This window comes from Lissotriton helveticus, chromosome 8, assembly GCF_964261635.1.
Source record: "Lissotriton helveticus chromosome 8, aLisHel1.1, whole genome shotgun sequence".
Lineage (NCBI taxonomy): Eukaryota > Metazoa > Chordata > Amphibia > Caudata > Salamandridae > Lissotriton > Lissotriton helveticus.
Window position 1 is genome coordinate 741018040 of NC_136069.1, and position 12215 is coordinate 741030254.

The 12215-nt window shown below is 44.7% G+C and overlaps 1 protein-coding gene across 3 annotated transcripts in view; it reads right to left on the minus strand.

Annotated features, from left to right (window-relative positions):
* The window catches only part of LOC144772892 (acetylserotonin O-methyltransferase-like), a 719863-nt gene that overhangs the window by 663160 nt on the left and 44488 nt on the right, over positions 1–12215 (minus strand). For all 3 annotated transcript variants that reach the window (XM_078657563.1, XM_078657560.1, XM_078657562.1), the window contains exon 2: positions 6076–6250. In XM_078657563.1, the coding sequence (XP_078513689.1) occupies positions 6076–6250 (175 nt within the window). The remainder of the gene's footprint in view (positions 1–6075; positions 6251–12215) is intronic.

Below are 12215 nucleotides of genomic sequence, written 5' to 3' on the forward strand. Positions count from 1 at the left end.
TCTGTGTGCACATTGAATCGCACCCACCGTCACAGTGCTAGTTACCTTGGGAACCTAACAGTTGAGAAGACAAGCACATTTGAACCACACATCAATTTTGAAATGGAAAGAACAATTATATATTCCATATCCAAAAAAGGTGTTCTTCAAACTTTCTCTTTTTATTCCATTTCCAGTAGATTCAAAAACGATGTCAAAATGTACGACTTTTCACACAGTACAGCCGACGCGTTTCATCCTTGTGCAGGACTTCTTCAGGGCACTACATATCAAGTGGATCAAACTCATCCAGAGGCTTTGAAGTAGCAGGCGTCGTTGCTTGTAAATTATTCCCCGTCAAGTATAATATAGTGTCAGAAGTATATACTGTCTAAATCAAGACCACGAAGAGATGAAGGGATGTGCCACTGATGGCTAGTAGGAAGATCCCAACATTCGAATGTCGATCACCGCAGTAATGTATTATACATGGGCTTCATATCCAAAGCTTACTATTTATAGTTAGATAGCATCCAAGAGTGTGAATTCCTAGTATTAGAAAAAGTACACCAAAAGTATGTAAAAAGTCCCACAGGTTGGACAGGCAGCTCCACCGGGCTAAAATGAGCCTAGACAATATCAGCCTCCACGATTACCCAAGGCCACGACGGGGAGGAGAAAACCTCCCAAATTCTGTCTCGTCAAGTGAATATAATGTTAAGCGAACAAAAAGACCAGCAGCCGAAATGAGGCTGTCGTAGGCAGTATACCAAGGGACGTGGCAGCAATGAGCATGTTGCTGTCACATCCCTTGGTATCCTGCCTGTGACAGCCTCATTTCGGCTGCTGGTCTTTAAACGTTAAACATCGACATCTCGTAAAGAGGGATTCCTTGGTTGCTAGGCACCCGCGAGATACTTCTGGCTTGCACAATAGCATTCTGGGCTGACAGAAAACATCTTCTTTTCGACTAAGTCATTCCAGCATGGGCTGACTGTACCGCTAGTAGGTACATATTGTTTAAGCTCCGTGGCTTTAGAACAGAAGATTCTTTGAAGAAAAACGTGGCAGGACGTACAAGGTGAGTTGCCAGGTGGCTCCCTGCTCGTTTGAGCGCCAAATATATTCACTTAGCCATTACGTGGCGAAGGGTGTGTCATCACAGAAGATCCTCTAGGGGACCCACGCTGCTTCAGGAATGAGGTAAAAAGCGCGTGCACTTTTAAACAGCCAAATAAATGGTTTAACAGCCGCCATTCAGGCTGAACAAAGTAATAGGTGAGGAGAACACTAAAATGTTGAGTAACTCACCCCAGATTGTGTGCTAAACACAAACAAATAATCCCCTCCATCCACCTGTACCTCAGTCAATGCGATGGATGTGGAGAGACATGAATTCCTTGGAAATGTAGATTGATTCCTCCTTAGCCATATGCCTATACTAAACACAACAGTTACAAAATTACAGTTCCATAGGTACGAATGTTGACTGTGCTCAAGATCACACAAAGTAGGCGGCATAAACGAACATGCCACACGAGGGTAATTTGAATAGACTAATACGTCAGTGATACTTTAAACACTATGTTGATGGCACAACGAGGTGATGTTTCCAGACAAAAGCACAAGCGATGGTTGTCTGAGGAGCAGACACATGTGTAGAGGATGAAGTGATACCAATCTTCCCAATTTTACCTCCAGCATGTAGCCTCCAAAAAACTTCTTTGGGCTCACTGTTTCACGAAATGTGAGAACCATCATTCCATTTTCTTCTGGTTGTAGCCTCAATGGGATTTCCTTGCATTACAGAATCACTGCTTGTAAATTTCAAAGTCCCAAGTTAGTAAATCAGATTAGCACAGCACGCCTGGGCTAGGGCAGTCAGATGGTGATGACTCTGGTGGGGCTGAGAGGCGTAGAACTTCATCTTCTAAGGTTTCATGTTGACTTCTTTGGTTTTCTGTAAAGAACTTCTTTCTTTCTTGTAGACGTCTTTGTTGTTCTGTGAAGAACTTCCTTGTATCTTATTTGGATTGGGAAATACCTCCTCCTGTACTTTGTGTTGGCAGCATAAGTAGGCTCTGTAGTTTGCTCAAGCTTCAGGCCCTCTTTTGTTTGCCATGGCCCTGAAATCCGGTTGTAGCATGTAGGTAGTCACCAATTCGCCGCCAAAATAATGTAGTAATGAAGGTCCACGCAGGTAGGATGTAGTTCACAAAGTTTTATTGAAGATAGTTACATGTAGATCTGTTCCTCTGAAGCAGCCCCACCAGGAGCAGCCTGTCCGGCTGCTCAGCCTATTCTCAACTGTCACACTTCACCTCTCAGGCACCCAACATTCCAATACGCATCATCACTCCAACATTACATGCAGCATACAGCACATTCAAACTGGACATGTGCACGTGTGGGTTTGTATCCCATCTTCATCGCCAAAATAATGTAGTAATGAAGGTCCACGGAGGTAGGATGTAATTCATGAAGTTTTATTGAAGATAGTTACCTGTAGATATGTTCCTGTGATGCACCCCCATCAGGAGCAGCCTGCCAGCTGCACAGCCCATTCTCAACTGTCACACTTCACCTCTCAGGCACCCAACATTCCAATACAAATCATCACTCCAACATTGCATGCAGCACACAGCACATTCAAACTGGACATGTGCACCTGTGGGTTCGTATCCCATCTTCATTACCAAAATAATGTAGTAATGAAGGTCCACACAGGTAGGATGTAGTTCATGAAGTTTTATTGAAGATAGTTACATGTAGATCTGTTCCTGTGAAGCAGCCCCATCAGGAGCTGCCTGCCAGCTGCACAGCCCATTCTCAACTGTCACACTTCACCTCTCAGGGACCCAACATTCCAATACGCATCATCACTCCAATATTCCATGCAACACACAGCACATTCACACTGGCTGAGCAGGTGGTGAAAATGGCAGAACAATTACATGAGCAGGATACTACACTGTTCTTATTATGATGTCAGTTAGTGGTTCTGTTTGTTTTATTCTGGGAAATATAATTCTTGCTTTGCTGCTGTTAAAATACCACAGAAAGGGGAGTTACCAGAAAGAGCTGACAGAGGGGCGGAGAAGAGCTAAGACACTCTACAGAGAGGATCCATGTCGGAAGCGAACTCCAACAGGAGCTGCAGAAAAACACCAATAAATCAGAAGAATACTTGCCTACATGTCTTTCATAAAATCTAGCCTTTCTGACTTCATGGCTAGGAAGAGCTCAGTTCTATGTGCTAATGTTTGAGAAATGTTTGAGTTTAGGTTGTCCATGTCCGGAGTGTAGTTGCTGAGGAAGCATACTGTTAAGAAGTGCATTATTTGTATAGCTGTTTTAATTTGCCAGTGTGACCTAATGATGATAATGCCTGTTATGTTTTTTACTTACGAAGTAAGAAATGAACTTTCGCATGAGAATGGGGTACTGATGAGAGGAGGAAGAGCAATTCCCCCAATCAACATGAGAAAAAGAATTTTGCAGCTATGCCATGAAGGACATTTGGGCATAGTGAAGAGTAAAAAAAGGGTGAAGGAGAACTACTGGTGGCCAGGAGTAAGTATTGACGTAGAAAGGATGGTAAGAGATTGTGGTATGTGCCAACAATCTGACAAGAGCCTGGTGACCCTTAGACCACCCCTCCATCCCATTAAGTGCCCTGCAATGCCTTGGGAAAGAGTGGGGGTAGACATAATGGGACCCATACAAGACCTGGGAGAACAATGGTACATAATTGTAATCATAGATCATTTTACAAAGTGGCCTGAACTCAAATTTACTACCTGGGCGAATTCCAAAACTGTGGTGGAATTCTTGGATGGCGTATTCATACGTGAAGGCCTGCCAAAAGAAATTATTAGTGACAACGGCCCGCAGTTTATATCAGATGCTTTCAAAGCGAATGTTTTGAGAAATCAGATAAAACACAAAACTACATCTGTGTACCACCCGTCGGGCAATGGCGCAGTGGAATGGTTCAATAGGGTCCTCAAGGGTATTTTACAGCTAGCGAACAGTAATAGACTAAGTTGGAAAAGAGAAATCCTTAAGACCTTGTGGGCATACAGAATCACACCATGTGACTCAACTGGCCATAGTCCATTTGCACTTATGCGAGGAAGGACGCCCCTCACCAAAGATAATGTAGGTTGGACATCAGCTGCAAAGGAAGTGCACTGGACAGCAGAACAAGTTAGGAAAAGAACAGAACAAGTTCAACACAGCGTCAAGACCCGGTATGATGTGAAACACAACTGTAAACCAGTGCAGATATCAGCTGGGGACATAGTAAAGGTGAAGAGGAGCGGCCACATAGGAAAGGGGCAGGACAAATATTCAGCGCCCCTTACAGTCAATGAGGTGTACTGTAATTCAGCCTTGTTGAGCGATGGAAGAGTGTGGCATTTCTCTGCCCTATCTGTGTACAGACCACCACAAACTCACGAAGACATCACGCCAGAGATGGAGGAACTGAGCAGTGAACAGACGCACACATCCAAACATAACATGGTCTTATCAGACTCATCAGACTGCGAGTCTGACCTCGATCTTGACAATTCTGGAGCCGGGACACAGAGCGCTATGGAGTCAGCCTCAACCAACAATGCACCTACCATTTCCACCAACGCTGGAACTTGCAGAGCAGCGAGGTTATTGCCTGCAACCCCTGCACGCAATCAGCTACCACAGGGTACCACTAGCAGGTGTGGTAGAAGGGTGCTACCTCCGGCGAAGCTCAGCGACTACGTGTGTGACTAAGCCTATGCTTTTCTCCAACAGTATTGTTGTTGTTTGGTTTACTTTCCTCCCTCACCACTCTCAACGGGGGAGGATGTGTTATGTTTGCCCTGTGTCCACTTAGGGACACCGTAGCGTGTTATCTCCTGTTGTCCCCGCGAGGACACCGTAGTGCTTCTCTTCACCAGCTGTCATTATGCTGTGACAGTTACAGCTGGTGACGCGAGGCAGCAGGTCCAGTTTACGCTCCGCCCTTGGAGCCTGTGTTGGTCATTATAATAAAGAACTACTTCTTCTAAACCAGCGCCTGCGTGGTTCTTAATAATGCCATGATGAATCGACAGTGTTTTTAATTATAAAGCATGGTTTTGGGAGTTCGTGGGTGATTTTCCATTTTCCTCCTGAGACTGTCCGATTATTTTGAGATGTTCACCCTCTTAAAGAAGGCTGCCTTACTCTTCATGAGTTTGACAATTATATTCACTTTAGTATTGTTTACAAAATAGGAATGTTTTTCAGCTTTGTTACATGTTTTTTCTGTAACTGAGCCTTCCTGGGGGCTTGTGTATTCTTCGTATCGTTCTTATTAATAATTCTGTAATAAATCACATTTTCCCCATAGTGATCTAGAACTGAGTCATTTAGAGATGTAAGTTTTATTTTGACTTTAATTCAGCTAAAATAATGATCCATGGATGGGGAATGTAGTCCCTTTGCGCTAGATCAATGAGAGAACCGGAGCCAAAATTCCTTAGGTAAAAATTGCGGTACATGAAATACTTGGGTTCAGTTAATATTGGGGTGCGGCTCCCACATTAGTTTGTTCCTAGTTGTGCTGCTCTGTTGATAAATGTGTATATATATTTATGGTCTGTGTTAATTAATGTCTACACAGATATTGTCTGCCTCTTTGAGAATGCATCATAGAAAAGCCAAACTTGTGACTTTGTCAAGGCTTCCTTAACAAATATGCTCTTGTCTTCCGGATGCACTAATTGATAAAGGACACTTATTAGGCTATATTATAAAAAACGTACTAATGTTTTCTCTAGGTTTGTAATATCACTATGGTTTTTTGCTCTGTTTTCAAATGAGAAAGAGGATTTAGCAAAACGTTAATCTTAACCATACACTTTGGGCCTATCTGTTTCTCAATTGCATTATTTATTGATATTAATAGCCACATTCTTAGTAAATATCACAGCGAGAATATAACGCACTTTTCATGATTAACTGGACTAAAAATAAAAGAGTTGTATTTTCTGATATTACAATTTATATATGATTAATGAAATATATTTCCACGGCCTCGCTTTGCTAATGTCTGTAACATTACATTACCTTCGGTATTATTCATCTCGATTTCCAGGAGCTTTAATCCCACGCATGCGCACAGTAATCTTTCCATCCCATCCGCACTGGCATGCAGACGCTCAGCAATGGTGGCAGAAGGCAGGGGGGCACCAGACTCCTGCAGTAGGTCAAATACTCCAAGTTCGCATGCAGCGAACATTGCCTAAGTTAGGATAATAATAAAATGCAAACTTTAAATTAGAGAAAGCTTTCTAAATCAGTTTAGTGCATTTACATTCAGTGAAAAAAATACCTACTACCAAAATGCATGTTGCATAATAGTTCTACGGAACACATTGAATTATTTAATTTGTACATCTCTTTAGGAAGTTCACGTTCCGGAGACAGGGATGATGACCCCTTCCCTTCATGATTTAGTACTGTGATGTGCCACTACAATAATTATTATTGGGATGAAATGTCAACTCTCCTATGGATCAGGACCAGTGATATGAAAAAGAAATTTATACAGCGCACGTTCACCAACGGTTTCTTGGCGCTTTAGGACAGGCAAAGGACAGGACTGCAATGAGGTGACCTTAATTAATCAAAGGCTTGGGAAAACAACCAAGTCTTCAGGGCTCTCCTAAATAAATGATACGAAGGGATAAGGCGGAGATCAGGAGGGAGAGTGTTCCAAAACTGAGGTGCTTGGAAAGCGAATCTTAGTCCCCCAAGCCTTTTACGCTTAAAAGGACAGACAGACAACAGATTAGAACCAGAAGAGCGAAGGACTCGGGAGGGAATGTAGCGATGAAGGCGAGAGGCAATGAAGGCCGGGCCTTGATGAGAGAGGGCCTGGTGAGTCAAGCAGCCCACCTTGAAGAGGCTGCGCTGGATTACAGGAAGCCAGTGCAGACTCCTCAAGAGAGGTTTAACAGAGCTAGTCCTAGGTTGCTGGAAGATCAATCTGGCTGCTTGGTTTTGGATGAGTTGAAGTTGATGGGACTGGTAGAGAGGAATACCAATATACAATGAGTTCACATAGTCGACACGGGAAATCACCAGACGCAGCGTGACTTGAACCAGGGCTTCATAAGTAAGGAATATGCTGATCTTTCTGATGCGGCGTAGATGAAAAAAGCACGCCGACATCACAGATTTAATTTGAGGTCTCATAGACAGATCCTTACTGATGGTGACTCCAAGGCTCTTAAACGAGTTCACCGGACAGGGAGCATTGCCCAGCGAGTGCGGCCAGAAGTTAGAGTTCCAGGGATTACCCGGGGGTCCAGTGAGAACCAGCTCGGTCTTATCCGGGTTTAACTTAAGATGGTTCGCATTCATCCAACTGCTGATATACGTCATAGTCGACTGAAAGTTCTCAATGGAAGCGGGAAAGGGATCAATATTAAAAATAAGCTGGAGGTCATCCGCATAATTGAAGAGGCCACTGATCTTTCTCCCAGCTTGGAAATGAGGGGAAAAATATAAAGATTGAATAATAACGGGGAGGGGGAAGAGCCCTGAGGGACCCCAAAAGTAAGGCCCTTGACTTCAGACACGAAAGGGCCAAGACGAACCGCTTGCTTACGATCTTGTAGAAATGAGGCAAGCCACTTGAGCGGGGTGCCCCTGATGCCGGCGTTCTCGACCCGCTGAAGAAGAATGGAATGATCAACGGTTTCGAACGCCGCTGACAAGTCAAGGAGCACCAGGGCCTGAGAGATATTTTGATCAGCCCCCTTTCTAAGTTCATCATGGACTGCCACGATCACAGATTCGGTTGAATGCTGGGGTCTAAAACCCGCCTGATGATGATCCAGGAACTGTGAGCTTTCTATGAAAGAGCTGTGTCAGCTGGAAACATGGGCCTCCAAAAGTTTACCCAAAAAAGGGAGCAAAGATATTGGGCGAAAATTACACAAAGCCGCCGGATCTGACCCAGGTTTCTTGAGGATGGATGCAACAACCGCAGACTTAAATGTGCTGGGGACCACCCCCAAACCGAGGGAATTGTTGAGCAAGGAAAGGGGAGCATCAGGAAGACTAAGGAAAATCTCACGAGTAATGTGAGCAGGGCAGCTATCCGTGGGAGAGCCAGAACGGACTCTGCTGAGAAGTAAGAAAAACATCTCTAGTGTAATCAGGGAAAAATTCAAGAATGAGGACAGGTTAATGAGGATACTACCAGTATTAAAGCTCGGGTCAGATTTAGGGATACTGGTTTTAATTAGAGCTATCTTCTCAACAAAATAATTGTTAAGAGAGTCACAGAGACGCTGAGAGGAAGAGGGGGTCATCGTGACACGATCAGGTTTGGCAAGTTCGTCGACTATGGCGAAAATGTCCTTCGATTTATTAGAAGAATTAAGAATTTTGTCCGAGAAGTACTTAGTTTTGGCCCCGAGGATAGCTAATTTATATTCTTTCAGAGCAGCAAGGAAGACCAGTCTCTTAGGAGCACAATAGTCCGATCTCCACTTGCGCTCAGTTTGTCGAAGGGCAAGCTTCATGTCTATCAAGTCCTTAGAAAACCAATGCTGAGCATCATGAGGGCGTTTGTTTCTAAGTTTCTTTAATGGGGCAAAAGAGTCCCAGGCTTCTGCTAGCCAAGTGTGGATATTATTGGCCTGGGCATGAACAGACAAAGGAGAACCTGACGGCCCAACAGGGGAAGGAGCCGTGGAAGCCAGCGAGTGACAAAGTGAAGTAATATCTACTCGGCCCCTATTGGAAATCAGTGGAGGCTCAGTAGGACATACTTTAGGAGCTGGATTTTTGGGTACGGTAAAAAAATAAAAAAATTATCTGACCAGACGCAAGGAGAGATTTGTAGATTTAAAACGGCCTGATTTAATGACCACAACTGGTCCAGGATGTGGCCCTTGACATGAGTAGCAGCGTGGATATGCTGACAAAAATTGAGACCAATTAGCAGGTCTGTGAACTCCCTAGAGGAGGGACTTTCATGCTGGTCATCGGGCCAGTAATTAAAATCCCCTATCATAAGGATTTTGGCGTGGTTACTCGCCAGTTCGGCCACCATACTGCCAAATGAAGGAAGGAAACCAGGCGACTGACCGGGAGGGCGGTAGAACAGGGCAAATGTGAGGGGGAGAATGTCAGACTCAAATTTAAAGATTACATAATCCACCAATGGTATGGGAAGCATGGCAATAGAGTTAACTTTGTAGGACTGGGAGATTATGGCAGCAACTCCCCCTCCAGCTTTCCCCTGATGCCGGTTTGCATGGAGAATGTAATAGCCGTCAGGGACGGCGGCCAGGATATCGGGGATAGACTCTGGTGTCAACCATGTTTTGGACAGCAGCCGGTACATGGGCCGATACTCACCGGTACTGAGTACCGGCACTTCTAAATTTTCGGCGCTTGTGTACCGGAACTTCTCTTTGCACAAAGAGAGTACCGGTACTCATGGGAATGTAAGCCAAGCTCCGTGAAACTGGCATTTACAAAAAGAAGCGCAACACAGCTGACAATGAGTGGGTCCGTTTTTGTGAAGCACTCTGATCGAGTGCTAATCTACACCCCACAATGTGCTAATTGAGCGGCCTGCCAGAAGAAATTCTTTCAGAGCCAGGGATCTGGCAGGAAGCTTGGGCGGGGCCGACACGCACTGTGATTACTGACACAGTCCGTGACTCTCTGTCTGCTCTGACCAGAGTCAGACTGGGACAGAAATTAGGCACAGACACAAAAATGAAAGTGCAATCATCATTGTGGGAACTGTGAGCATGTTACAGCGCTCACTGCTTAGCTTTCTATTCCCTGTTGTAACTGGATGCAGTGTACCTGACCCCCAGGCATCAGCTCTTCACCAGGCCTTGTCGGGCTCATAACGGGGGGCAGTGATAGGGGGGGGAGGAACCTGCACCAGGCAGATCTCTTCCACTAAGAGCATCTGCCTCCTGAGATAAAGGCACGGTTCTCCCCTTCTTTGCTGACTTTTATTCCAGTCCTTTTGATTTTAATCATATTTATGTTCCACGTGGAGTCGTCCAGATGCTTCAAAGACATTTGAACTCCTTTACTTCATTTGCTATTTTTGAAGTTCATTATTCAAGTCAAGTCAAGTCAAAAAGGCTTTATTTCGATAAAATATTATCATAAAAGCAGGGCAAAAATACACAATGCAACAATTAAAACAATTAAAAACAATGTAAAATTTAAAAGGAAGCATGAGCATTCGATAAGAAAATGAGCTCGTTAGTGGTTTATCAAAACAATACAATAGGTAATCAATATGTTAGAAAGTTTAAACAAACAATAATGGCAATTTTTAGACCATTTTGGTGTTTTGATTTTTCCAATTTACAGGTGGTGGATATAAAAATCGATCAGTCAGTAGGTTAAAAATAGAATTAAACAGACAATTTTAGCCTTTTAGCTCGAATGGACCAAGCCCATGATAAAAATTTGGCTATAGCACAAACATAGGATGCACGGCTATCAGAGATTAGTATCCTGATTGCGGCCGCGTGACTCCTGGTGCCCAGCTGCCGGCATAGGTTTTTAAGCCAGATCCTCCTGGGTCTCGCGTATTCGCTGCACTCGAACATAAGATGTGCCAGTGACTCAGGTTTGTCTAGGCATGCAGGGCAAAGCTCTGTAATTTGTGCACGAGATTTCCAGCGTGAAGTAAAAGAATAGAGGGGGAGAGTGCCTGTTCTGAATTTAAAATACAAAGCCCTATCGAAGGGTTTTTCAATGATGTCAAGGTACACTTCCCGTTTAGGTTGATCTTTAAACTTCAAGAAGTCCTCCGTGAGTCTGCCCATAGTGGATCTGGTATTCCTCTGAGATAGGACCCAGTCCCAATAGAGTTTCTTGAGAGCTAGCTTCGGGGGTGAAGTTCTATTTACCCATGCTTCGTTCAAACCCAGATTTACTAGCAGCTGCTTCATGTCTCTAAGCCATTTTATTTTGTGCCACCCTGGTAGTGCCATGATTTCTGCTAGGCCTTGCGCATATCTACTGAGTTCCTCCACACGCCACAGGCGTGCCCAAAGCAGCAGTGGACGAAATTTAGCAAGGTCATCAATTTGGCGACAACCTAGATCCAACATTAAAGGAACTGTGGGGGTGCCTTGCGGGAGAGACATGATTGCTCTACAAAATTTCCTCTCTGATGTAGGCAAGGCGTCGGTGACAGATGACCCCCAAAGTTCAGCCCCATAAAGGGCAGAGCTGACCCCTTTAGCCGAGTAGATCTCAAGAACAGTAGCTATTGGTCTTATAGCACAGGAGCGTTGTTCTTTCAGGAGAGCTCCTGTAACCCTTTTGTGTGATAGCAACATTTTGTCCAGGTGGGGGGTCCAATCCATTTTGTGAGAGAGGCGTATCCCAAGGTAGTCGAACACTTCTACCCTCTCCAAGAGTTCAGCATTTAGGATAGGAGGACGGGCTTGTTTTTTTGGAGGGTTCAACACAAGGTATTTGGTCTTGCTGGTGTTGATTACCAGGCCACGTTTGGTGCAAAAGGATTGGAAGTTGTCAAGGAGCCTTTGGAGTCCTGTGGGGGTTTTAGAAATTAAAAGGGTGTCATCCGCGAAGAGGAGGGTTGGTATGCGCTCACCAGCCAGGGATGGTTCATCTGAAGGATGTTTCCGAAGATGCTCAACCACCCCGTTGATGTAGAGGGAAAACAGGGTGGGAGCTAAAACGCATCCCTGGCGGACGCCTCTCTCAACCGGGATGCTACTTGTTTTTTCCCCCCCGGGGACCCACCTAACCTGGGCAAAGTTATCTTGATGCAGCCTCACAAGTAGGGATAGCAAGTAGTGGGGGAACCCCATATCAGCCAGTACGGTCCAAAGGGTCTCCCTGGGTACAAGGTCAAAGGCAGTCTTTAAGTCGATGAACGCGAGATAGAGACTGCCCTTGCCTATGACCACAACTTTCCAGTACACCATCATGAGCCTAAAAGCTTGTTCTACTGTCCCGGTACCCACTCTAAAGCCCGCCTGATAGTCAGAGAGGATTTTGTTTTCCTCAATCCATTTTAAGATTCTAACCAGCAAGACTTTACCCACTACTTTTTGGGTAGTATCTAACAAACTGATAGGCCTATAATTAGATGGGTCATCTCTGGGGCCTTTTTTATAAATAGGGACCACCTCAGCCCCTTTCCATGAGGAGGGTATGGGGGCGCCCCTACAGATGGC